The sequence below is a fragment of the Erpetoichthys calabaricus genome, chromosome 6 (assembly GCF_900747795.2).
Source record: "Erpetoichthys calabaricus chromosome 6, fErpCal1.3, whole genome shotgun sequence".
NCBI lineage: Eukaryota > Metazoa > Chordata > Cladistia > Polypteriformes > Polypteridae > Erpetoichthys > Erpetoichthys calabaricus.
Window position 1 is genome coordinate 57135278 of NC_041399.2, and position 27791 is coordinate 57163068.

Here is a 27791-nt window from a genome sequence, read left to right on the forward strand (position 1 = left end):
AGCTTGAAGATAAAGGGTCCCGTTTCGTGACGCTGCATGTTATTCGTTGCCCGTCAATTTTCTCTACACCAAGTGACTGTAAGATTACTCAATCCAATTATCTTTCACTATATGCGCACTCGAAACTTCCGGATTCTCATACGGAAAATCAACTGGCGTTTGCACAGGCGCTGGTGCCAGGAGAGCTCGGGAAGATGGATACCTCGCAGATCCGATGACCCTCTTAATCACCATGCCCCCCACAACTCCATACACCTGCGTCAACTGGGTCATGTGCCTTATTGGACTTCTGCTTTACTTGGGAGATATCGGCACTGACATCTGGGTGGCCGTGCAGTATCTTATGAGGGGCTACGTGCTTTGGTTCGCCTTGACGCTTACCTTTGTGCTGCTTTCCACGTTCATCATCCAAGTTTTCAGCTACTTCTGGTATCTGGACGACAGTGGCAGTGGCAGTGACAGCGGCGCACCGGAATCGTGTGCTTTAATTGGGCTGCATTTTTGTCAGCTGGGAATTTTTACAAGGTTTGTAATCTATCTATCTATCTATCTATCTATCTATCTATCTATCTATCTATCTATCTATCTATCTATCTATCTATCTATCTATCTATCTATCTATCTATCTATCTATCTATCACGTGTTAAGAAAGTTTGGCTGGATAGGGCAACCATGGAGTTAGCAACATTGCCATACATTTTGAGTTTACGTTTCCGTGGGTGTGTTTTAATAGAGTGATATCCATCTATTACACTATTTGAAATTTTTAAGGAATCCTATTTGGTAATACCTTAAAATGCCTGTTTTTGTCAGGTGGCGAACTTTACTGCAATACAAAATTAAAACAACCTCACAGAATTTTTTTCAACTTCTGTCATACCATACAAATGGTGACACAACATCCCTCAGATTAAAAGTATATTCCAAAGTAACTTTGTGTGTGTGTGGGTGTGTGTACAACGAACAGTATAATGTAATGGTAGTAATGTAAACTTTTAGAAATGCCGAGCTCGGTGCCCGGGTAAGTAGTGGACCTAAAACCAACTTTGATTAAAGGGCAGTACATTTATTTAAGTATAGTATTTAACATAATAAACAGAACGGCACAGAGGAAGTAGTCGCACATTGTAGGTAATTCGTGGTCGAGGCGACAGAGCTCAGAGACTTGTGTTTAATACCACGTTAGTACTTTAGCCACACTGCCGGCACTGTCACCAGTTCATTCATTAGCTCATCGCGATCCCGTCGACGTGTTCGCTCCGATGTCACCCTGAGTCATACACCCTGGGCCGAAACGTGAGCGCGAACCATAGACTGCCGCACACGGAAGAGAATGCCGCTGAACTGACTTAAACTGAGCTGCCTATGATCATACTTTTAAGTGTTATTATGGCCTTTTATAAGTAAAAAATCTTATGCTATAAAGTGTTTAGATGTGGATCTGTATATAAAGAATCTGAAATTAATGCGGTTCCTTAAAAGTCATATAACGTAATCTTTACCAAGAGCCAAAATAACAACAGCAAAACTACATTTTGGTCAACAATAATATTATTTAATATTAGCCATCACTGTTATGGACAACATGGTGATGTCATGATTAGTCCTAAACCTTCACATCTCCAGAGCTTTGCGTTCTGCTCCCCGTGTGGGCTCAGCATGTTTTCCCCATGCATTTTCCTCTATAGGTGGACCAGTTTTCTTCCACCTCCTCAAGACATTCATATTAAGTTACTGATGACTATAAATTATTCTGGTGTGGGTGGGCTTGTGTTAGTGTGGTCTGTGGTGGCATTTCTTATTTTGTGCCAAGTGCTGTAAGGATTTCTGGCTTCCAGTAATCCTGAACTGAATAAGCAGATCAGAATATATTGTATGCAAAACAAGTTTTATTCCTCATTTAATTTTATTTAAATAATACTCTTTATTTAAGCAATTAAGTTATGTGATAATAGTGTACATGTTGGGAGACCAAAATATGTGAATTTACAATTTTTCTTAACTGTACACATAAACGAATATAAATGTACATGCACAGTACACTATATATATCCATCCATCAATCACTTTTCAAACATATTGAGTTGGGTCGCAGGGCAGCTGGTCCCTGTTCCAGCAAGCATCAAGCACAATTCAGGACAAATCCCAGGACAGGGTCCCAGTCCATCAGAGTTTACTATTTGTAAACACACATACACTCACACACACTTATTATATATATATGATTGAAATAGTTTACTGTCAAATAAATGCAAAGAGTACACGACACGTGTTTCGCCCTCATTCTGGGCTCATCAGGCGTACACACTCCACTGCACTCCCTCTCGGGAATCGAACCTCGGCGCCAGAGGCGATGTCCCTAACGTTGCGCCACGGCGTATGGTTCGTTTATTTGACAGCATGTAGATCGGGGTAATTACATTCACGGCATTCGAAGTCTGTGTCACAATCTGATTGTATGGGTGGTTACCTACCAGGTAACGCTTGTGGTTGGCCAGCAATCTGCTAACATCCGCCACGGTGCCCTCAGTTTGTGAGGAGCAGATCATAGAATGGTTGAAATAGTTTACTGTCAAATAAATGGTGTCGCCCAGAATGAGGAGGAAACACGTGTCGCGTACTCTTTGCATTTATTTGACAGTAAACTATTTCAACCATATATATATAATGAGTGTGTGTGAGTGTATGTGTGTTTACAAATAGTAAACTCTGATGGACTGGGACCCTGTCCTGGGATTTGTCCTGAATTGTGCTTGATGCTTGCTGGAACAGGGACCAGCTGCCCTGGATGGATGGATGGATATATATAGTGTACTGTGCATGTACATTTATATTCATTTATGTGTTCAGCACAATCACCAGCTCAATACAAGTCTTTTCTTCTTCTTCTTCTCTGCTCTCTCTTTCTCCAGACCTTCGGTCAAGCTTCATCTACCTCCTTCTGACTCTGGCACCCAGGGTAATGACTGCTGGCTCCTTTTATAAGGCATCTGGAAGTGCTCCAGGTGCTGGTTGACCCACTACCGGCAGCACTTCTGGGTGTGGCAGAAGAGCTGCAAATAAGGGTTCAGGAGTAGCTGCAGCACCCACTGATGGGGCCCAACAGAACCTAAAAGGGCTGCATTAAACTCCAGCTCCCATGGAGCCCTGTGGGAGTCCGAGGCACTGCTGCAACCCAGGGAGGCTGCCACCGTGCACTCCAGGGGAGGTAATGCTCTAGATATGCTTCCTCCTCTGGTCCTTCCGGCGTGGAGGCGTCCCGGCCGTATGCCACTATATATATATATATATATATATATATATATATATATCTACTCTCTATATATAAGATCCTAAGCCTAGAAATGCAATGATTTTGTGCAATGATTTAATGTCACGTTTTTTGTCACGCTTTAAATCGGGATTATTTTAAAACCTACATATATATGTTTGGTGTCATTCTTTTCAGAATTTATTAAACTTTAATGTGATGTTGTTATATTTTCAGATTCTTATTCCACATTTTTGAATTATAAACTAAAAAATTTCAAGAACTCACATCCTGTGAGATGAGAGTTTTAACCACACCCGGGTCCAGAAATAAATGACAAAGAGTAGGACAGCTGCTGTACAGGCTTTTATATGTTTGAAGTGCCGCACGAGATGCAGATCACACAGTACGGCAGCAGTAGCAGCAGCAAGCCAACAGGTGATCGAGCAAAGAGGAGCTAAAAAAAAACTGAATGTGTTTCCCCTTGTACCACCATTTAAGAGAGGGTTTCGGAGGAGCAGCCGCGTCTCCTTGGGGTGCGTTCAGCCCCCCTCTTCACAACACGAGCGGCAGAGATGTGAAGTGGCTGGCGCCTAGCACAGGGAGTGAGGGGGGGTTGGTAAGCGAACCCCCAATAAATAATAATTTTTCTTTTGTACATTTACAGATTTTACTAATATTCTGGCCGGAACTGGGGGTTGGGCGCCGAAGGTGCCAGGGGGGCTTGCCCCCTTTTTATATATATATATATATATATATATATATATATATATATATATATATTATATATATATATATATATATATGTATAAAGTTTATTTGACTGATGCTTTTTTAATTAAGTAATGAAACAATGTGATAATGGTGTACATGTTGGATTGTGCATTTGCAACATATTTATTTATATATATATATATATATATATATATATATATATATATATATATAGTATCATTTTGACAGTCTTTATTATGTCTGCAATTCAGTTTAGTTGTTTTACATTAACATGTTGATGTTGGCTGCATTTAGGCTCATATACAATATTTTTTATGCTTATTTACTTATTGTACAAGGTATGAGAATGTCAGTGTTACAGGATGTATTGAACAATACATGAGAAGTACGTTAATCTAGAGCTAATAAGGCAGAGAGCGTTGCATAGATTTTAAGGCTTTGGATTTCAAACCCTGTGGTTGCGAGTTCAAATTCACTTACTTACACTGTGTGACCCTACACAAGTCACTTCACCTGCATGTGCTACAATTCGAAAAACAAAAGACATGTAACCAATTGTATCTCAAATGTTGTAAGTCACCTTGGATAAAGCTGTCAGCCAAATGTAATAATAAGACAACAGGGCCAGAGGCAAAAAGAAAACAATGAAAATGTTAAATAAAATAACCCAGGGCTATTTATTGACATGGTTCTCTAACTCAGTCTTTATTTTAGTTGTAGCTGTCATACTAATAGATTTCACAAAACCCAAAAGACAACGTTATAATGCAAGTTGCTCTAAAATACTGTATACTGTATTTCATTTTTGTGAAAAAATTTTGTTTTGGATGAATGTATGTCAGATTAATAATGTCATAGAGATGAGTCTAAATGGCATTCATTGCCCTAATAAAAGATTAGCTGTACAATTTCACAAGTTGTACAGTTACAGCAAAGAAGTTCCTTAATGACTAACTCAGACCCCAGAATAATGTGTGGTTTGGTGTACTAATTAACACCTAAGGTGAAACTAAGCATACACAATACAAAAAAATGAGAAAATCAATCTGTTCCAATCCTCTTGACCTAAGCATACAGGTATGCATTTTTGTCCTGCTTCTCTACATGATACTCCTGAAATATTGTAACTCCATACCTCCGTAATAATACTTTATTTCTTCTTTGTGAATGGTCACTTTACCTCCCAGCTTTGAAAATGAAAAACCAACATGTTCAGGGACCTTCTGAACCCGAGCAGAATTCTGTACATCTTCATTTAAACTAAAGAATAAACACTCAATAGCTTCTAAGGCACAGCATTTCTACTTTGTTCTGCATTTCAGGATGTTACGTGAATATCCTTTTCTAAATGAATGTCCATTCAGAATGTCCTTTTATAAATTCTCATCAGTCACATCTGCATTTGTTAATGACTTGCTTTGTAAGATGAGGCCCACTACCTGTGTACTGGACCCCATCCCCTTCAACTTCTTAAATCCTGCCTTCATGCCATAATCCCAACTGTTATAACAATAATAAATACATCCCTTGATACTGGATTTGTGCCAGCCACTTTTAAAATTCTGTAATCCCAATGTTAAAAAAGTTGGGTGTTGATGCTGACAGTCTTAAGAATTTTCAGCCCATCTCTCGCTTATCTTTTCTGTCAAAAGTTCTTAAGCATGTTGTAGCCTCCCAGTTCACCAATTACTTAACTTCTAATAATCTGATGGGACCCTTTCAATCCGGTTTCAGAGTGCAGCACAACTGCAAAACTGCTCTGCTTCAGGTAACCAGTGATTGGCTTATGGCAGCAGACTCTGGACAAACCAGCAGGTTAATTCTGTTAGATCTTAGTGCAGCATTTGACACTGTCAGACATGACATTCTACTGTCCAGAATGGAGAGCATTCTGGATATCTTTGGCACTGCTCTCCCATGGTTTAAGTCCTATCTGATTTATAGGCGAGAGTTTGTTAGTGCTGGCAACAGCAGGTCCAGCTCAGCACCAGTCACACACACAACCAGTTTCTTGGGGCGCTGTCTTGAGCCCTCTGCTCTTCTGAGTCTATATGTTTCCATTTGGCCGTATCATTCGTAGCTTTGGACTGGGTTATCGTTATTATGCAGATGATACTCAACTCTCTTTCAATGTTAAAAGTGAAACTTCATCAGAGCTTTCCCAGCTCACAACTTGCCTCAGTGAAATTTAAATCTGGACGGAGCAGCACTGTTTAAAATTAAATTGCAATAAAACTGAACTCCTGCAATTGGCACTAAAGCGCAACTTAAGAAAATGAGCTCCTTCTCAGTCACTCTTAATGGTGATCTCATCAGACCTTCTTCTGATGCAAGGAATCTTGGAGTCATTTTTGATTCCTCCTTTTCTTATTCCACCCACATAAACCACATTAAGAAACTTTCTTACTTTCATCTCCGTAACATATCCTATGTTCGCTCATTCTTCTCCTCTTCTAATGCAGAGAACCTTGTCCCTGCTTTTATCATATCCCACACTGATTATTGTAACTCCCTACTGGCAGAGGCCCCTTTAAATCTTATATCACAGCTCCATCTGAATCAAAACTCTGCTGCAAGAGTCCTTACACAAATCAGCAATAGTCTGCACATACAATAACACCCATCCTGCTTCGCCTTCACTGGCTCCCTGTGTCTTACAGAATTGAATATAAAATTCTATTATTAACCTATAAAGCTTTAAATGGCCTCACACCGGACTACATCAGTGGTCTTCTCCATTGCTATGCTCCTGTTCACCCACTAAGGTCCTCTGATTCTGGTCATCTTGTTGTGCCTCACACTACCCTGCGCTCTGTGGGTGACAGGGCCTTCAGCTATACAGCGCCCAGACTTTTGGAATGACCTCCCTAAATTAATTAGATCAGCAGACTCAATTCATTCCTTTAAAAACAACTTAAAACTCATCTGTTCAGGCAGATGGTAACTTAACCTGACGTTCTGCCCCTTCTTTCAGTTTACCTGTCTCTCTAGATGCACAGGTTCATTTGTGTGTGTGTTTTATATCACAAATAATGCTATTTGTTTAGGCTTTTCTTTTAGCATTGAATTTAGTATGTTACTCTGGTTTATTGTCTTTTATTCTATTTAATGCTTTGTATCTCCTGTGGTTATCAGTTTAGTGTTCTATGAAGAAATATTTATACCCAATGTTACATGTACAGTACCCTGCTGTTTAAATAAGAACCTTGAGCATGGGAAATTTGCTATATTAATAAAATGTATTATTAGTATTATTATTATTATTATTGTGAGCCCTTCCATTAAGTATGTTGATTAGCCAATGCTCATTTTCAACCCACTTCAATTTTCGTGGATGCCCGACCTTTAAAATTTCAGCAAGAAAATGTATGTGGTTGACAGCACATTACTTTAGCTTTGTAACTGTAACTATTACTGAAAGTTTGGGAGTATAATGGGCATTATTTATAGACTGAAGTTTTCCTTATCAGATTCTTTCTTACTGATCTCCTTGTGTGTTTTGGGCTTTGTTTGATAGCATAGCATCTTTAGTGTTGACAGCAAGGAACTGAAGCTCAGCCTTAAGTGCTTCTGTCCAGTTATTGCCAACTCAACATTTTTTAATGACTTCTGATAGAACGTCAATGGATCACAGTTTAATCCCATCAAGAATGCTTGGCATAAACTTTATTTTAATGAAGTTGGTTTTCAAATGTGGTCTTCATTTTGTTCTCTCTGTTCCTTATAGTCTTACCCTTGGGCTCCCTATTTTAGCCCTAAATGCAAGAGAAGTGCTTTGTGATAGTTTGCTCTATGAAGCACTAAGTAAAAAGTTATCATTTATTCTTCATAAAATAATGTGAATTCTACAGTGAAATTTGAAAATTTGCATCAGTGAAATATATGTTCCAGTAGTTTTGGGCATAAGCCAGGAGGAGTCCAACCTGGATTTGGCTCCAGTCCCGAAGATGGAGAGATGTATTTACTGTAATGTTTGTTCTAGCTTTGTTACAATAGTATTAAAGATAAGTTCCCTTATAATTATTTTTTTTTCAAGTCAGAACTCTTATTGATAAAGGTTGGAAACAGTGTTTTTTTCAGTGGATACAATAAAGGTATACTTTAAAAATATCCACCATTCACGACCCAGAACATTAAGCCACATAAAGAATAGAACCTATTAGTGAGAGGATGCAACAGAATCCATGAGTGCTCATCCAGTACATTTCTGTATATGTCCAGATTAATTATTTCAGTAGTTTACAAACATATTCAAACTGCCAGCTAAATTTCTGAAAATACAGAAAAAAATTGAGCGTATTTTCCACAAAACTCTATCTACTTGTTATTTTCTACTAAAAGCTTGCAATAGGAATCACTTTTTGTGGCGCTATAAATAAATGAATATTCACAATAACATACTCAACTTGGGCATAGAATAACATAAAATTGTAAAAGCAAAGGGGTTGAACCTCTTCCACTTTAAATTATGAATTAATCTATATGGGATCTAGGTAATGTTAATTGAAAAGTCCACAAAGAAAACACTTGGGAAAGTGATTACGCTAAAACATCTAATATTAAAGATGACACTTTAAGCATTAACAGTATTGATGTCCGTTACTGCCCACCAACACAGTATATACAATATAAAACAAATACTTAAAAACATAAAATCACTAAGTTTAAAGGACTTGTTGAAAGATAAAACATGGGAAAAAATCAAATGATCCACATTGTATTATTCATTAGGTATGGACTACTGGTGGCAAGTGTGAGTGAGGCGTGTATCCTGTAGAAGATTGGAGTATGACCTCCCCTACACACTCATTTGGTTTGTTTTATATGATAATACTTCAACATTTTCATCTTTTTAAATAAGTAATTGTGTTAAATGTGCAATACATTATATTGATTCTAAGTCAAATTCACCCTTAAACTCTCAGAACCAGTTCCAACTGAGTTAATTTGTGTACCCTCTAGCATCATTGGTGTCAGATAATTTGGTGACTCCACTTCCATTAGGTTGCTACACTAAGTTTGAGAACCAAGGTACTTTATTGTAAAATTATGTACTTTTTAAACAAATATTAGTATTTCTCATTTCTTTCTAAATTCCCCTTGTTTTAATTGTTTAGCATTGAATTCCACAACAGGATTATTGCTCATTAGGGCAGAGTTTATGCAAGTTGATTTAGCTTCCTTATGTTCAATCATGGAATTCCTTGTATTCGGGCACTCACCTGTCATATTAATTGTTATAATATGCATGTTTTTGTGTGTTTTGTGATATTTTTTCATCCAAGAATTACATTTGAGTGGTTCATTTTTCAAATGTTTGAATACAAGACATGTCAGAAAATTAGTTTGAGAATGATATACAGAGCCAGGAGATGGTCAAGAAGACAGTTGTAGTCAAAACAAACCAAGGGGTCAAAAATGTGAGATCAAAAGCTGGTAATGGTAATAAGGACCAAGATCAAGTATCAAAAATTAGAGGCAAAACAGAGTCATAACCAGAAGCACAAAACTAGCACTAGGGTCTACTGGAAACAGAAACTAACAACCACTAAAGAAAGCTGTTTTCTATTTTTTTCCGCATTGCTTCCATGCGAGGGATAATGCATATTATGGCTATTGTGTGTAAATACTATCACATCCAAGAAATAATGAACGTAACAATTGTGGACACATGACTATTCCAAAAAGGTGTCTCAAACAAAAAACAAAAGATGAATAAAATTAAACTGTTAGATAAAATCAGAATAGAAAACAAATCACAGAAATATGATCATTGGGTGAAGAAATCATAAAATACACATATGACAACATGTTAGTGTATTTGGACGCTAGAGGGTGCACCAGCACCCTAAAACCCAACACAACAGACACAAGGCAAAGTTAAAAGCACAAAGATCCATTTTTTTATTGTGGGAAACTCTTTCCTCAACGTTTCCCACAACCACAGCCACAAGTACAATGGCACAATTGTAATTCTTTATTCTTTTTTCTCTCTCTTTCTTTCTCAGTCTCTGTCTCCTCCACTCCTCCCAGCAAGCTTCATCCATCTTCCACCCGACTTCGGCTCACCTCTATGAGGCTGGCAAGTCCTCTCATATTGGCCAACCTGGAAGTGCTTCAGCTCTTCCGCCCATGTGGTCTGTAAGCACTTCTGGGTAAGGTGAAAATTCCATGCCATGTGGCTTCTCAGTCTTTGTAGCACCCCTTGGTGACATCCATGGTACCCAACAGGGCTAAAGTAAAACACTCCAAATCCCATGATACCCTGTGGGAATCTGGGGCACTGCTGCAGCCCAGGGGAGCTGCCATTTAGTGTTCTGTGGGAACATTAAAGAAGCTGCCTTCTTCCATCCTTCCATCTCTTGGGCATCCCGGTCAGATTGGGCTGCCAGCCCTCCCTTACATGTAAAATCATTTTTGATCTTGTGCTTCCTCGGACACGTTTTCAACAATGACGTCCTTTTGCTTTAATGAGAATTGCTGCTTGGTTGTTTGCTATTTCTTGCCTTTTTATATCTAACTAGGTCATAGGTCTGCCTTTTACAGGTTCCTCTTTTGCAGAGCCTCATTCATCTTTTATTTTCCATAATGATAAGCTAATTACTGTCAGACGTTGTTTGTACTGAATGCTCAACTATAAGTGCATGTTGCTGTTGCAGATAGGAAACCTTGTACCCAGATGCATATCCGTTTGTCTGCCTGGAAGCATTACTTTAACTGCATTTCATTGGATAAGCTATTGTAACTTTCCATTATTTATAAGATGAATGTAATCTCCTGGTAAACCTAGGTCTTTCTAATGCATATATGATTCAATTACAGTTTACTTAACAGAAAAAAAACATGTACTATATTTGATGTACATTGGTCATGCTTGCAAGAACAGTTAGAGATGTTATTGAATTGTGCTTTGTTTGATTCCTGAATGCTGTTTTCACATAATATGCTAATTTTCTCAACTTTCCAAAATCACGTTAACCTGAATAATTACAATACAATACAGTTTATTTTTGTATAGCCCAAAATCACACAGGAAGTGCTGCAATGGGCTTTAACAGGCCCTGCCTCTTGACAGCCCCCATGCCTTGACTCTCTAAGAAGACAAGGAAAACTCCCAAAAAAAAACATTGTAGGAAAAAATGGAAGAAATCTTGGGAAAGGCAGTTCAAAGAGAGACCCCTTTCCAGGTAGGTTGGGCGTGCAGTGGGTGTCAAAAGAAGGGGGTCAATACAATACAATACACAGAACAGAACAAATCCTCAATACAGTGTAAAATCAAAAGTTTTTTTTTTAGAAGTAAAAAAAAATTAAAATTTTAGAAGTACGGAGCAGAATTTAACAGTAGATGATATCACATAATAAGATTTGGATATTTTTAGAGTCCTGGAGACCTCATCCAACAAGCTGCCTCCCCCATTTGGCCATTCCACAGGTGAAACAGCGCTGGGTCAGCCAGTCCAATGAAAGGACCCGTCTTTCCCACGATTCCTGCGATCCTCCATCAGGGATGACTTTACCTTAGGCAGGCAAAACAACTTGGCAGGTGGGCTGTGGCACCAAGTGCCACATTTGAGTACCGAGAAGAGAAACAGAAAGAGGTTTAGTATCCAATTATATCTATCATGTTACTTATCTTTTAGTGCTAATGATTAACAACAGAGATGCAGTCTGTACAGTAAATCAGCAGCTCTAGTCAGGATATGCTAAACTGAAGTAGTGAGTCTTCAGCCGGGATTTAAAAGCTGAGACCGAAGGGGCATCCCTTATAGTAGCAGGCAGACCATTCCACAGTTTAGGGGTCCTGTAACTAAAAACTCGACCTCCCACTGTTATTTTATTAATCCTTGGAACCATAAGCAGACCGGCATCTTGAGATCTTAATGTGCGCTCTGGTTTGTAAGTCATGATAAGTTCAGACAAGTAAGCCAGACCTTGGCCATTTAATGCTTTATATGTTAAAAGGAGGATTTTGAAATCTGCCCTTAACCGGGAGCCAGTGTAAGGCTTAAATTCTAACCCTAATTAGAATTCAATGAAACTACAACTTGGACGTTTATTTCATTAAATTACCTGGAATCTATAGTCAATCTATAGCAATCTATAGCCTTGAGCATAGGATAGGCGCTATATAAATACAATGTATTATTATTATTATTATTAACCAGATGTTTTTGTACAGTGGATTATGGAACTGAATCAAATCACAAGAAGTATGAAAAACAGGAATACTTAGAAACTGCACAAAACTGGCCTGGCAAACAGTCAAATTTGCTATTATTCAATTTGTAGACCACAAGTCCAACTTCAGTTTGCTTTTAGTCATTTATCATATGTTGCAAGCACACTTTCAATTGGTTTGCCCTTGCCGTCTCTTTAATTTAGTTAACAGTAAAAAGGTAGGAAATGGAAAGCACAAGCACAAAATTTTTACACACTGTTGTGGGCTGAAAGACATGTAAATAATGAAGGAGACCCAGGAAAAATGAAGAAGTGTTTTTAAATAAATGTAGATAAAGGATAGTTGGCATTTTCTTTAATAACAGCAAAAAAGGTATACAAAATAAAAAAGAGAGCCACTCTGAGCCTACATATGTGTAGGAGTATCCATCTTAGCCCTGTGAGATGGATGATCTGATTGCCATCTAGTAAATCATTCACCAAAAACTTGTCCCTGACAGATGTGCGATTGTTTCTGTTCAAGTCAGTTCAGTTTATTTTTGTGTTGCGCTCCTCAATGATTGCAGGCTCAGAGCACTGTAACAACTTCACAGATAAATGCAATTTCTGTAGTATCACAAAGTATAAACTGAACAGCTCAGATCTGAAAAAGCTCTTGCTTCTTTGCCATGTGCTTATAAGCTCTAACCCAAAGAGCCCAAAGCACCTGCCTTCTCATTCAGTACTGTTGTTGTGCAACTCTTGAAGCAACTAATGGACTCTGCAGTTGCTGATCTGGGTGGTTAGTTACTACTGTCATGATTTGACTCTTCTTTTTATTTTTTCTAAACAGTTCCTGGAGCTCTAAAAATAATTTATACATTATTTTAGGTGGGGCATTTCAGACCCTGGAACACAAGAGTCACATTTATTTCTTACTAGTCGTCCCCCGCGGCTTTGCCCTTGTAATTGTAAAACAGGACAGTGAGGAGGGCCCTGCCCAGCTCCCTACTCCTGATGTCACGCTTCCCCTTCCCCCTCTGTCTCGGATTAGCGCGAATATATCGCTCCTGCAAGCGAATTATGATTCTTAGTGCAATGAGAGAAGTTGCAAAATCAACTGGAATGTTCAAGCAAATTATAGAAAAAACCCAATCTAAATCTGTTAAGTAGTTCTGTCGTTCGCTAACTAAACGGAGTTAAAGCACTGCGTCTCTCTTGGATTAGTGCAAATATGGGCGGAGTGGTGGCTCTGAGGCTAAGGATCTGTGCTGGTATCCAGAAGGTTGCCGGTTCGAATCTCTGTCACTGCCAAAAGAGATCCTACTCTGCTGGGCCCTTGAGCAAGACCCTTAACCTGTAATTGCTCCAGGGGTGCTGTACAATGGCTGACCCTGCACTCTGACCCCAAGGGGTATGTGAAAACTAACAAATTCTTAATACAAGAAATTGTATAAGGCGAAATAAAGAACAAAAAAAAAAAAATAAAAATAAATCTGTACCGCAAGCGAACTATGATACTGTAATAAATATATAAGTGTAATATGTCACTGTGCTCTGTATAAAAAATATTTTATAATCCAATCACATGTACAGCAACACAAGGCCAGATTTAGCACACAGGGGCTCATCATTTACAACTGCTAGGCAAGTATTAGAAGAAAAGAAAGGGACAACTGCAAAATGGGTATTGTACTATTTCTGAGTCAGCATGACATTGGATCTTCTTTTCTTGTTTGGAATGGCATGATTTACCTAAGTGGGGGACTGCACATGGAGAAAGGGTATAAACCTTGGAACATTGCCCGGTACACCTTTGAAGCCGATGGATGGATGGGATTTAATGTCATCCGATCCTGAAAACCCTTCCACCTCAGGGACTAAAATGACAGACTGTATACATCAGGCTCCCACTTCGGTGATGGTCTTGTCATGGCTTCCTCGTCTGTTATACCATGAAAACCATCATTAAAGAAAGCTAAGTTATTTCTCCTATGTGATTTCTTATTGCCGTATCACTAAGGGAAGGGTATCGCCTTTTAATAGCATATCTATATAGTGTCAGGTTATGTAACATGCCGCAATTACAAAAGAACGCATTCCAACAAGGGAGCTAGCACCCCCTGCTGGATTCAGATACTTAGCGTGATGAGAGAAATCGCAAAATCAACCGGAATATTCAAGCAAATTACAGAAAAAACCTGATCTAAACCTGTTAAGTAGTTCTCTCGTGAAAACCAGACAGGCATTAATACGTTTTTATTTTTGGTTAGTAGTTTTTGGACTTTTTATTAAAGGTTGCTATTCTGTTGTTAGGTCAACTCAACCAGATGTGTGTGATGCATGACATCACCAGATCAGTTGTATAAAGGTTGGCACTGTGGACTTTCTTGTTGTCCAAGTTTGTGGATTCATCATAAAAACCCTGTAATTATAGTTTTTTAAAAGGTTCCCTGCTTACAGATTCCATTTTAGCGTTCTGACTATGCTTTTTGTCTTATGTTTTGGTTCTCATTGCATGAACTTTTAATTTCTGATCCTGTTTCTTGACGACCATTATTATTTCATGTCCTGAGGCTTGTTTATAAGATTATTTCTCTCCTGGTTACGATATTGGCTTATTTTTTCTTGTCCTGTTTTCCGATTCCAATTCCTTAAATCGATTGCCTTCCTGTTCAGTTTATTACAACTGCTACTGAAGGTAGCAAAAAGATTTTGGAAGTGGCTTCACATCAAATCACCAAGTGCCTTTCCTTTACTCTCCAATTGGACATTAGCTAGTGGTGGCCAGACACAGCATTCCACATTCCACAAGTTACCTTTTTATATGAAGAATGGCAGACTGAAATCCTGTCTGGGAAAACATCTTGCAAGTCTTATTTCTCCACAGTCAAATCTAACTAAACCAGGGTCACCCTTGCATTTTGACCTTTTAATACTTGACGTGGAAGACATGAAACCCAATAAAAACAAAACATGAACAATGGGAGAATCTTTGGCTGGAGTAACATTTGAATAGTGTGCTTCTCACTTAGTTTGGCACAGCATATGTTATCTATTGTTATATACAGACGCTCCAATTTTAACTGTGTGACAGAGATAATAATTTGACACTGGCAAAGTCTGTGCTGCAAATTCAAATTCTTATTTTTTTTCATATTTGTAGCATGTTGTATACAGGAAAAGGAATAAAATCTGCATTAGAGGGAAACTGGATGGAAATGGGCTTGTTTTATTAGAGAAACTGTACAAGAAAAATTGAACTATTTCATGTTAGCATTAACTTCCCTCATGACTCTGATATCATCTAGATTAGTTTCTAAAAGTAGAATGATAGGATTTATAGGGTCATTACTGTCATGTGTATATAACTATAACAAACCTCGTGTGTTATTTGAAATTATAGATAGGGTTTTAAATGCTCCACAGAATGCCTGTATGGAACCTTCTTTTGAGACATGTGAGAAATTTTTGCACTTCTTTGTAGATAAGGTGAACAATGTTAGGGCTCATATACCTCTCACTGTTTATGACCCCTTAGCTGTTCTCCCCTGCTCTGCTGTTTTTTATCAGTTTGAGCCGGTGACTCTATCTTGTTTACATGAGATTGTTGGTCAATCGAAGCCCTCAGGTTCTCCTTTTGATGTTGTCCCACCTTCTCTTTTTAAAGAGATTATTTCTGTTTTAGGGCCATCTGTTCTTGCTATTATCAATAGCAGCCTTTCCTCAGGCGTAGTTCCTAATTTGTTTAAACATGCCATAGTGCAACCATTGATCAAAAAACCAAGCCTAGATCCCACTGTGCTATCCAATTTTAGACCGATTTCCAAGCTTCCATTTCTGTCCAAAATTTTGGAGAGAAGTGTGTATATTCAATTGAAAGCCTTTTTAGATGAAAGTGATGTGCTCGAAGTGTTTCAATCTGGTTTTAAGCCGCTTCACAGTACTGAAACCGCATTACTGAAGGTTTTTAATGACATCCTTTTGGCAACAGACTCAGGGGATTATGTGATTTTAGTTCTGCTCGATTTAACAGCTGCCTTTGATACTATAGATCATAGTATTTTATTATCTCGTCTGGAGCATTGTGTGGGCATTCGTGGTACTGCCTTGACGTGGTTTAAATCGTACTTGACTCAAAGAACTCTTTCAGTGAGGCTAGATGAATTTAGATCCTCCTCTGCTTCACTATCATGTGGGGTTCCGCAAGGCTCCATACTTGGTCCTCTGCTATTTTCTTTGTATCTCCTGCCTCTTGGCTCTATTCTTTGAAAGCATAAAATTGCTTTCCATTGTTATGCAGACGATACTCAGGTTTATGTACCCCTCAAACGCAAGGAGGCTTACTCCATACAGACTTTGGTTATGTGCCTAGAAGAGGTGAAAGCTTGGATGGCAGTAAACTTAAATTTTAATGAAAATAAGACAGAGGTTATAGTTTTTGGTCCTGGGGGCACCAGTGAGTCTATTTCTACTTCTGCTCCTGTGGATTTGGGTCCCCTTGCACAATATGGTACACCTGTTATTACAAATCTGGGTTTTAGGATAGATGAGGATTTTAGACTGGACAATCAGATCAGCATGGTGGTGAAATCTTGTTTTTTTCAGCTAAGACGTTTGGCGAAGATAAAAAACATTCTTTCCAAAGATCAATTTACAACAGTAATCCACGCCTTCATTACAACCCGGTTGGACTATTGTAATTCGTTGTATGTTGGTGTTAGCCAGTCCACCCTGTCTCGGCTCCAGCTGGTGCAAAATGCTGCTGCACGCCTTTTAACTGGCACGCGAAAAAATGAGCACATTACACCTGTGTTATCCTCACTGCACTGGCTGCCTGTTCAGTTTAGAGTTCATTTTAAGATTCTTTTATTTGTTTTTAAGTCCTTAAATGGGCTTGCTCCGCCCTACCTCGCTGAGATGCTGCATATGCACTCTCCTTTCCGCTCACTCAGATCAGCTGGTCAGCTGCTTCTGGATGTGCCTAGGACTCAGCGAAAGCTCAGGGGGGATAGGGCTTTTTCCGTTGTGGCTCCAAGGCTCTGGAATTCACTGCCGATCCACATTAGACAGGCCTCCTCACTGGCCATTTTTAAGTCTGCTCTTAAGACTTACCTCTTTGGTTTGGCGTTTGATCCTGTATGAGCAGTTGTTTTAACTCTGTTTAGTTGTGTTTACTATGTTTTAATTAGTTTCATTTATTGTATTTTATTTTACTTATTTATTATTTTGTTTTTGTTTAAAATTTATTTTAGCCTATGTTCAGCACTTTGGTCAGCGGCTGTTGTATGTAAAGTGCTTTATAAATAAAGTTGACTTGACTTGACATGTGTATAGAGTACAATATAATACTTACTTGCATGCGCTAATCAAAATGCAAAATATTACCACTCTCGCACACCTTGATTAGTTAATATAACTACTTTACCTTGAAACTTCTGTCTTTTTTAACCTAAATAGCTACATTACCTTGGCATTCCTGCAGTTCACCGCATTTTCAGTTTATACTATACATAACGTTCAAAATGCCCTGTCAAATTACTCAAGTAAAAACTGTGCCTCAATACAAATCATTTCTCTTTCTTTGGATACAGTTCTTTGGTACAATAAAATACAATATCTAAAGGAAGGTGAAAATAGTTAGATTAAATCTCCTCACATAACATTGGTATTACAATCTTTTTGAAGACTGTTTGTCAAGAAGCTGGTACAACTGTGTACAGTGGATTCATTACGTATTCAGACCCCTTCACTTTTTTCAGTTTTTGCTGTGTTGCAGCCTTGTACCTAAATCATTTTAAATTCAAATTTTCCACACATCAAGCAACACACAATACCCCCATATGACAACAGGAAAACAGGATTTTATAATTCATTGCAAATTTATTAAAAATAAAAAAACAGAAATATCACATTATTACAGACCCTTTGCTATGACATCTGAATTTTGTTTCAGGTGCATTCTGTTTGGAGTCCACCTGTGGTCAATTTAATTGATTGCATATGATTATGTAAGGCACACCCCTGTCCATAGAAGGTCCCACAGTTGACAAAGTGCATCATGTATCTGAATACTTTCTGAATCCACTTTATGTGTAATGGCACTTCTGATAATGAGAGAGGTTCAGAAGTCTGAAAAAAAATCACTATTTTATTTACATGCAATGTCCATCCATCCATTTTCCAACCCGCTGAATCCGAACACAGGGTCACAGGGGTCTGCCGGAGCCAATCCCAGCCAACACAGGGCACAAGGCGGGGAACCAATCCAGGGCAGGGTGCCAACCCACCGCAGTTTACATGCAATGTTTTTTTTTTAAATAATTAGGTTGTTTTGCATTGAAAGGAGTAATTGGATTTTAAATTATGAGTGAATTAACATTTGTCACACATTCATATTGTTTCTTTTTAATAAATATTTTCTAACATAGATATCTGGTTTAATTTGAAAGTCCTACCTTAGTCAACTTATATTCACAACTTTGCATTAAAAGAAACCACATTGTTTTGAAAAGTAAGAGAAATGTAATATCCCAGGCCAGATGAAGCTTCAGGATGCAAAAGTTCTTGGTATTTTTGCTTAACATCCTGTTTTGCACCTTGATGATATGCTACAAGTGTGCTTCAGTTACCTTGACATAAGTGTAACGGCCTGAAACTGCCTCTTGCAGATAAAGGTAAGGAAAATAAAGCAAGAGTCGTACAAAAGTATTTAATTAACTAGACCGTAACGGTGCACTGCACAATAACGTGCAGTGAATACACTTGACTTGAGCATTCCTAGTTGTCATACTCTTTCTCTGTATGTTTAACATTCGTTTGCTCAGGGGTTGATGCACTTGCTGTTTCTTGAGCAGCTCTTCTTTTCTCCATCTTAGTGGCCCGCTTCTTCTCTTCTTTCTTCAGCATCGTTTTGCGTTAAAGCTGATTAAGTCAGTGTTTGTGTTGCAATTACTTAGTACGTTTTCCTTAATTTTTCACTTAAGCTGGCACTTGAGACAGATTGAAGACTTAAAAATGATTTAAGAGGTAGGGTAAGTGACGGTGAAGGTGGTAGGGATGAGAACGGCGCCCATACACATGTGCCGTACGGCCACCCTGCTGCCCGGTGCCGAGAGTTGATTCTACAATAAAATAAAATAAAAATAAAAAGAGGAATAACCTGGGAGATAAATCATCACCCCAAAAGTGGATAGTAGATGTCACGTAGTATATGTGTACCAAATTTCAGGTCAATAGGTCAAACGGTTGGCGAGCTGCAGATAATTTAAAACCCTGGACAGAGAAACAAACTGACATGGTAGCGTATTACATAAGAAGATTTGCTGCATATTTCCATATAATAATAAGAATCAGTAATATCAATGAACTACTCAATAAGTTTTCCATTATTACTCAGTGAGTTTTTTCCAGTTGCCAACTCTTTCTAGAACATTCTTGTATATTCATATTACATTCCACAAACTCAGTGAATGTCACCTCACTGCTTCCCAGTCTCTCTTCTTCCCAGGCTGTAATTGCATTTCTTCCAGCACAGGGAGTTGTTTATCACATCCCTGAACATTATTTATTTCTCTTGCTCTTTATCTGCTTTTTGACTTTTCAGCAGGCTTTTTTTTCCTACCCTGTTACCCTATTACACACTCCATGACCTCTAATCCAACATTCTTCCACACATACAAGAATCTGACACACCGCTGATGTGAAGACTGCAGAGCAATCATCTGTCTAAATATAATAACACTAGCAGTGCTGCCCTGCTAAGACAGATTGAAATCTAAGTAATAAATGTAGACCTCAGTGTTAACTTCGCAGTGAACCATGAAAATCATATGTCTCTGTTATATGCAATTTGGTGTGGGATTCGTAAAAACAGTGTCAATGTTAGTGATGTGCCATCTGTTAGAATGACAAATACAAAACAAAACATTCAGCAGCTGCAGATCTTTCATTCACTCATATGCACTGGATTGAGAAAGTACACACTTTCAGTTTCTGCTCACTATATTGTGTTGTAGATTTAATTGTAAATTGAGAAAAGCCAAGCAAAATGACATCTTTTATTGGCTAACTAAAAAGATTACAATATGCAAGCTTTCAAGGCAACTCAGGCCCCTTTTTCAGGCAAGATCTTGCCTGAAGAAGGGGCCTGAGTTGTCTCGAAAGCATCTTGCCTGAAGAAGGGGCCTGAGTTGCCTTGAAAGCTTGCATATTGTAATCTTTTTAGTTAGCCAATAAAAGGTGTCATTTTGCTTGGCTTTTCTCTACATTCATAATGGCTAAGAAGATACAACACCCTAGTACTATTGTAAATTGATAAATTTGCCATTTTGCCCATCAATCTACACTTAATGACCCTTAATGACAAAGATAAAGGTTTGCAAATTTATTTGAAATCAAAAACTGAAATGTCTCATTCATGAAAGTATTCAGACCCTTACTTCAGTACTTTTCAGAAGTCCCTTTGGCAGCAATTAGAGCTTCAAGTCTCTGTGGGTCATTCTCTACAAGCATTGCCCGACTGGGTTGGGGCAGTTTACCCTTTCTTCCTGGCAGATCCTCTCAAAATCTTTTAGATTAGATAGGAAGCGTCTATAAACTGCCATCTTTATGTCTCTCCACAGATGTACTATGGGGTTTAATTTTGGGCTTTGGCTGGACCACTCAAGGACAGTCAGGGACATGTCATGAAGCCACTCCAGCATTGTCTTGGCTGTATGCTTCAAGTAATTGTCGTGCCAAAAGGCAAATCGTCACCTCAGTCCGAGGTTGCATGCGCTCTAGAGCAAGTTTTCTTCAAGGATCTCTCTGTATTTGGTTGCATTCATGCTTCCCTCAATTTCTTACCTTATCAGGTTTGACTCTAAGGATGGTATTAGGCACTGGTCTTCACCAGACACAGTGCTTGGAGTTCTGCCAAAAGAGCTCAGTTTTTGTTTTATCAGACAAAAAAATCCTTTTTCCTCATGCACCTTTAAATGTCATTTGGAAATCCATAGGCCAGATGTCATATGCCTTTTATTCAAGAGTGGTTTCTATTAGCCACTTCTCTATAAATGCCTGGTTGATGGGGTGTTGCTGAGATGGTTGTCCTTTCAGTGGGTTCTCCCATCTCAGCATTGCACTTCTGAAGCTTTATTAGAATGGTCATTGGGTTCTTGGTCACCTAAGTGGCAAATGCAAGTTTTGACCAGTTACACAGTTTGGCCAGATGGCCAACACAAGAGTCCTGGTGGTACCAAACTTCTTCCATTTCACAATTATTGAGGCCACTGTGCCCCTGGCAACACTCAAACCTTTAGAAGTGGCTTTATACCCTTGCCCTAATCTATGGCCCTCCTCAGTTTTATCGCTGAGGTCTACAGAGAGTTCCTCGGACTTCATGGCTTGGTTTTTATCCTGACATGCAGTGTGAATTATGGGACCTCATATACACAGCTGTGTGTCTTTCTAAACTGTAGCCAGTCAGTTCAATTTACCACAAGTGGCCTCCAATAAAGTTCTAGAAACAACAAACAGGACACACCTGACCATAATTTGGAGGGGCACAGCAAAGGGTCTGAATACTTACATGAATGAGAGATTTCAGTTTTTTTGATTGTTAATAAATTTGCAAATTTTTCTGAAAACAGGGTGGCACAGTGGTAGCACTGCTGCCTCACAGTAAGGAGACCCAGGTTTTCTTCCCAGGTCCTCCCTGCGTGGAGTTTGCATGTTCTCCCCGTGTCTGCGTGGGTTTCCTCCCACAGTCCAAAGACATGCAGGTTAGGTGCATTGACAATCCTAGATTGTCCCTGGTGTGTGTGTGTGTGACCTGCTGTGGGCTGGTGCTTTGTTCCTGCCTTGTGCCCTGTGCTGACTGGGATTGGCTCCTGTGACCCTGTGTTAGGATATAGCAGGTTGGATAATGAATGACTGACTGACTTTCTGAAAACATGCTTTCAGTTTGCCATTATGGGTTATTGAGTATAGATTAATGAACAAAAATGGCTAATTTATCCATTTAAACTTAAATCTACAACACAATAAGGTGTGCAGAAAGTGAACAGGTATAAATACTTTCAGAATCCATTGTGTTTACTAACTTTTACACTATACGTCATTGATATTCAGGTTAAAACTATTCTGCCCTGTGTATTGTCGCAGTAGAGGCGTGGAGCCACCTCTTGAACCCTCAGGTACCACTCCAGACACCGGATAAAAGTATAATTATTATTTATTAAATAATGATACTGTGCACAAAGCACCCTCCATTCCACACTCATAAATCACAAATAAACTCTCAATAATACTCTCCTCCTCGCCCAGACACTTCGCCCTCCTACCTCCCAGCTCAGCTCAGTGTCTGGGCTTTCCCACAGTCCTTTTATACTCCCTGACCCGGAGGTGTTCCTGCCCAATCAGTCCACAGTTCCTTATCCCTTCCGGGTCAGGGTAAACAGTCCTTTTCTTCAACCCGAGAGCACGTCGTTCCTTCCTGTCACGTGACCGTGACGTACTCCCAGGTTATAGGGCACATAAGAGTCCACGAGCTCCCCTACAGCGACTCCCGGTGGCCCCCAAGGTATCCAGCAGGGCTGTGTATAAACACTACATAGTCCATGAGGCCCTGCTGGAACTTGGGGCACGATCATGCTGTCGGGACAGCTCCTCCTGGCAGCCTGGGGGTGAGGGCCAGAATATGTAGCCAGCAATCCTCCACAGTATATTATTTTTTATTATCTATATCTGTAATTTCTTACCAAGCTTAAATGACAATGCTTCATGGTCAGTTTGATAGATGCTTCTAAAATCTGCCCCACTGTAAGTGTGAGTGTGCCCTACGATGGTGATTTGTTCATATCTGGTTTCTACAAGAGAGGAGGTTTGTAATGCATATGTTACATAAAAGACATTAGTTTGTCTCAGAGCACTGATAATAAATGAGAGATACTTACCTTTTACCTTTACCAAAAATATGTATGTTAAAAGCCTGAAAGTGAGCTTTTTTGGCAAAAATACAGTTATTCAAATTTAAAATATTGTTGTCATTGATTGTCATTGAGCAGGTGAAAATCTTCATGATGTAAATAATTGTCTAAAATTTCTAAGATATTTACTGCACATGTCACAATATTAAATATTATTTAAATTTTAATTATTCCTTTTTTACACCAGTCTTAGATGGTAGCAATACTTTTTAATTCATTCTGTCCTATGTATCTGTTTGCTGAGAGGGCAAGTGCTATTAAGTGCTCTTTCTATGTTATACAAACTTGAAGTTGAGAGTGAGACTCCGACTGAGATTGACACTTCTCATTATATGTTACACTAAAATCTAAGACATTTTAAGAATACAATTTTTTTTCTGTTTTGTCCCTTTCAAGGTACAAGAAACTACTTAAGAATGGATTTAGAGAAATCAAAGAGAAGAAACCATGTTCAACAGAAGAAAGTGTGAGTGAAATTTGGGGGATGACTGCAGACATCAGCATGTTGAAATTGTTTGAAACTCACTTGGAGAGTGTTCCACAACTCATCCTGCAGCTGTATATCTACTTGGAACACAAAGAAAAAATGACCATTCAGTGTAAGCAAAGTGCATTCTGTGTGTTCAGTGATGTAAAAGTAGAAGTTACAAGCCGGTAAAGATACTAGATTCCTACAATATGTTCCACACAGTACATATTTTCTTTAACTGCATCATTAATGTTTGTTTCTTATAGCTTTTATATATATATACTAGCTGTGTAAGCCTGTGCTGTAAAAAGCCTGGGGTCCTAAAAACTATTGAAATCGTCAGAAAAAAAAATTGAAATGTAGAGATGTCAGGTAATTGAAAGGAACTGCTCTGGGAGTCTCTCTCCTAGAAGGATTCGTTTTGCCGACTTGTTCACATCGCTTGTACATTAGTGGCAGGAGGAAAAGTAAAAGGGATTCCGTTTTGCCGATGTTAGCGGCTAAGCGACTTTGTCTTTTTTCTGAGGTTTCGTTTTGCTGACATGCTCGCCCCGCTTGTGTTATTAGCGGCTAAGCGAGTTTTCTGTTTCCTCGGAAGTGGAGCCCTTACCTCAAGTCCACCTCTCACTTCCAGGCCGGATAGACACACACACTTCCATGTGTAGACGTTTATATATAAGATTATTATATATGGTATAAATTATGATTAGTGGACAAGTTATTTAAGCTGATATTTTTCAAATCTATATTTGTAGCTTATAAGGTTGTCAAAAACCGGTAATTTGGAAGTGCAAATGGATGATTTGCAATTAATCCAGATAGAGGACTTAAAAGTGCTGTTTTTGTTTTCACTGTTTACTCATTTTTCCATAATCACTATGACTTCATTTTCCAATAGATGTAAACAGAACTGAGTGCAATTATGTTTCTAAGGTAGACTATTATAACATTATGCTGAAATTAAGCTGTGAAGGGTAACAAAGTGGCATAAAAATACTGCTGCCTCATAGCTCCTTGTTTTTTTTTTAGTTACTACTATGACTGCTGGCCAGGAAGCAGGCAAGACAATATGAAAATTTGGGGTACCACCCCGGTAACCCTGTATACTTTTTAACTCAAAAAGAAAAATGAACACAGGCTTTAAAAGTACTGAAGTAATCATAACTAAGTGGCTTATGTAGCTGGTAATCACTCATCCAAGCTTCTTTCTCCTCCATGCTCCTCTCAAGAGGATGCCACCTTCCTGGTTTACTGGTTTTTATATCCCTGAGACCAGAAGGGGTGGCACTTTCTTTTGATCTTACTGTCGGGCTTGGTTGCCCTCACTAGGCATGTTTTCTGTGCTGTGTAAAAAGTAGAGGAGACCGTTAGTGACAGGGCCCTGTCTCATCAGGAACTGGAACTGTTTTCCTTGGCTGAGCTGATGAGGAAGCTCTCTGGCACACATGCATGACACAACATAGTGCCTTCTACATCCAAAAGACAGTTGTCTTCCTTCCCCTTCTATCTAATTGGAATAAATGAATTTGAGAATGTTATGTTGAAATACCAGGGAGGGTGTCAACGCCTCACACAGCAGTTTAGGAGAGTCTACTCATTAACACAATCTGCCCTTTCCTGCCTCCATCACCGATCAAGATTGATAAAGTATACCTGAAAGAGAAAGACTTTTTTTGAAAGAATCAGAGAATTTCACATCAGTGGAGCTATGCTATCAGCTCAGAAAGAATCAGTTCTGGAAGATAGGGGTTTTTGTTTTCTCCTCTGATTCACACAGATTTATTGTTTCTGTATTTCCTCCTTTTAGATTTGACACTGACAATGTCATTCTTCAGTATTGCTTGGAGCACTGTGGACTATCAGAGATGCTTGCGGAGATCCCTGCCAAACAAAAGGGAGATATCTCATCTGTCCTCTGTCACTGTGTACCTCATGTATAAGATGTTTACCATCACCTCTCGAGTACTAAGCTTTGTGCTGCTGACTATACTCAATGCCCACTTCACATTGGCACTTTTTGGAATCACGTGGTTATGTACTTTCATTTGGGCTTGGAAACAGCAGACAGACTTTTGCACCTCACGTGGTTTAGAGGTGTTCTACCGAGTAATAATTGGTGCAATCTTGGTGTTTACATTTTTTAATATTAAAGGTCAAAACACACAATCATCAATGATTTGCTATTATGCTCTGTCATTTTGTGAAACATTAGGTATCGTGATCCTGTGTGTATGTTTGTGTGCTCCTCTTACTGTGTTTTCATTTTTTTTACCCATTTGTATTGTTATGTTTATATTTTTTTTCCTTGGAATTATATTTCTTTTCATTTATTACCTTGCTTTACATCCCAATAAACAATCATCGGCACAATTTGATGAGATTGATGGAGCACAACGATCATCAGCACAATTTGATGAGGTTGATGGAGCACATTCGAGAACTGCCTCTCGAATAAATAATTTTCTGCAATGAAAATAATGTAAAAAATGTGTACAGTTATGAATAATAATTTTGTTGACCTCATATTTTATATAATTATCAAAGTAGTTTATTGTAAATTATGTATATTTTTGAATTCTATATAAATTCTATAAATTGTTTTGAACTGAAAATATTTTTGCATTTGCTAATTTCTGTTACTATCACTAAAAATTCTTTAAAAAATTCTTTGCATTTATATAGCGCTTTTATCACTACTCAAAGTGCTTCGCAATTGCAGGTTAAGGGCCTTGCTCAAGGGCCCAACAGAGCAGCGTCCCTTTTGGCATTTACGGGATTTGAACCGGCAACATTCCAATTTGCCAGTGCAGATCCCAAGCCTCAGAGCCACCACTCCGCCTAAATAGTCTAAAGTCTAAAGCAGGGTTTCTTAAACTTTTTTTCACAACCCAATCTTTGCCTCCTTAGTGTCTTCGAGAAACAATTGGGGTCGGTGGGTTGACAGTCATAGCTCCCCTCCCCCCCTTGCTGAATCAGCACCCAACAGTCAACGGTGGAATGTTGTCCCCCTTGGAGAATTGCTTAAACAACCCATGGTAACCTATCATGCAATACATAAGCAACCCATTCCCAATTAAATACAACAGTGAGTTGTGACCCTACACAACCCGACAGCAGCAACACTTCAACCCATATGGGAAACTGTGGTCTAAAGTGTTGTAAATATACAGTAAAGTAAAATCAGTGCTTGTAGTGGAGCCAAATTAATGGCGGTATCTATTTATTGTTCAAATAGTTAGGTGAAGGGGTGCCCTAGTGAAGATTCCTGAAGAGGTGCTGGTACTCATTGGCAGGCTAAAAAAGGTGCCAGTACGCTGTTGAAGTTGGAAAACGTGTTGGTACTGCATATGGGTGAGTTCCCGGCCCACTTCAAGCACTGAGCATAGTAGGACAGTGTCAGGCCAGCTAACAAAATCAAGTGCAATGTGGGATTTTATTAGGTATCATTAAAAGGGATTAACAAAATTGACTAATAAATCAAAGTGCATATTTTTCACTTGCTCCACTACTCCGTTTTGCTCCTTTAGCAATCCTCCTGCCCATCCATCTTTTTTTTGTAAACACACTTTTTCACAATCAGAATTTAAGAAAGATAACTTATATCTTAGTGGAGTATTAGAGTATGATATCATTTGCCAGCATGCATATTTTTCTGTCTTTATTTTGCTTCTTTTATGGGTTTTTTTGTGCTGGTTTTGAGGGTTTTGTTATATGCATAATTAGTTTCTATCCTTCTTATTTTTATTTAAATAATAGTAAAGTATGTTGATTTTGTTTTACATGTTTTCCCTGGTATTGCCATTTTGAGACTCCATTGCTTGAATATTATATTGGAATGCTTGGCAGCTTATTCCTGAAGTCACATGTGATGACATTGTTAGTGTTGCTTTAAACACTGGAACCAGTAGTCCTTCTCTATCCTTGTTTGTGTATAAACTAAGAATGCTTGAATGTGTGTAACAGTATTATTTAGTCACCTGTCTAGTCCGAAGCCTACAGGTAGCAGTTAGGAGAACTGTCTGTTTTAGGGTGAGCCTCTTCTGTGCTGGTCAGTGAGGGTCTTGGCTTGCTTTATGGGTGTTTTGGAGGCTTCAAACACCCTTTTCCATTTTTGTTACACACTCACAACAATAGGTGCATGAGTCAAAACAAGAAAACCAAAAGGAAGATAAATAAAGATCCTAATCCCTAAAATTGTTTTGGAATAAA

The 27791-nt window shown here is 38.7% G+C and overlaps 1 protein-coding gene across 1 annotated transcript; it reads left to right on the forward strand.

Annotated features, from left to right (window-relative positions):
* On the forward strand, nucleotides 1-27791 carry xkr9 (XK, Kell blood group complex subunit-related family, member 9). Its single transcript, XM_028803608.2, has 3 exons — nucleotides 1-525; nucleotides 23510-23712; nucleotides 25390-27791. Exons 1-3 carry the CDS (start codon nucleotides 215-217, stop codon nucleotides 26052-26054), a joined length of 1179 nt encoding a protein of 392 aa, XP_028659441.1. The 5' UTR covers nucleotides 1-214; the 3' UTR covers nucleotides 26055-27791.

What these genes read in the sequence shown, in the direction of transcription:
- xkr9 (XM_028803608.2), top strand. Translation starts at nt 215, where the DNA reads ATGACCCTCTTAATCACCATGCCCCCCACAACTCCATACACCTGCGTC. An exon ending in CAGCTGGGAATTTTTACAAG is followed by an intron (nt 526 to 23,509) that starts GTTTGTAATCTA and finishes GTCCCTTTCAAG; the next exon opens with GTACAAGAAACTACTTAAGA. An exon ending in AGAAAAAATGACCATTCAGT is followed by an intron (nt 23,713 to 25,389) that starts GTAAGCAAAGTG and finishes TCCTCCTTTTAG; the next exon opens with ATTTGACACTGACAATGTCA.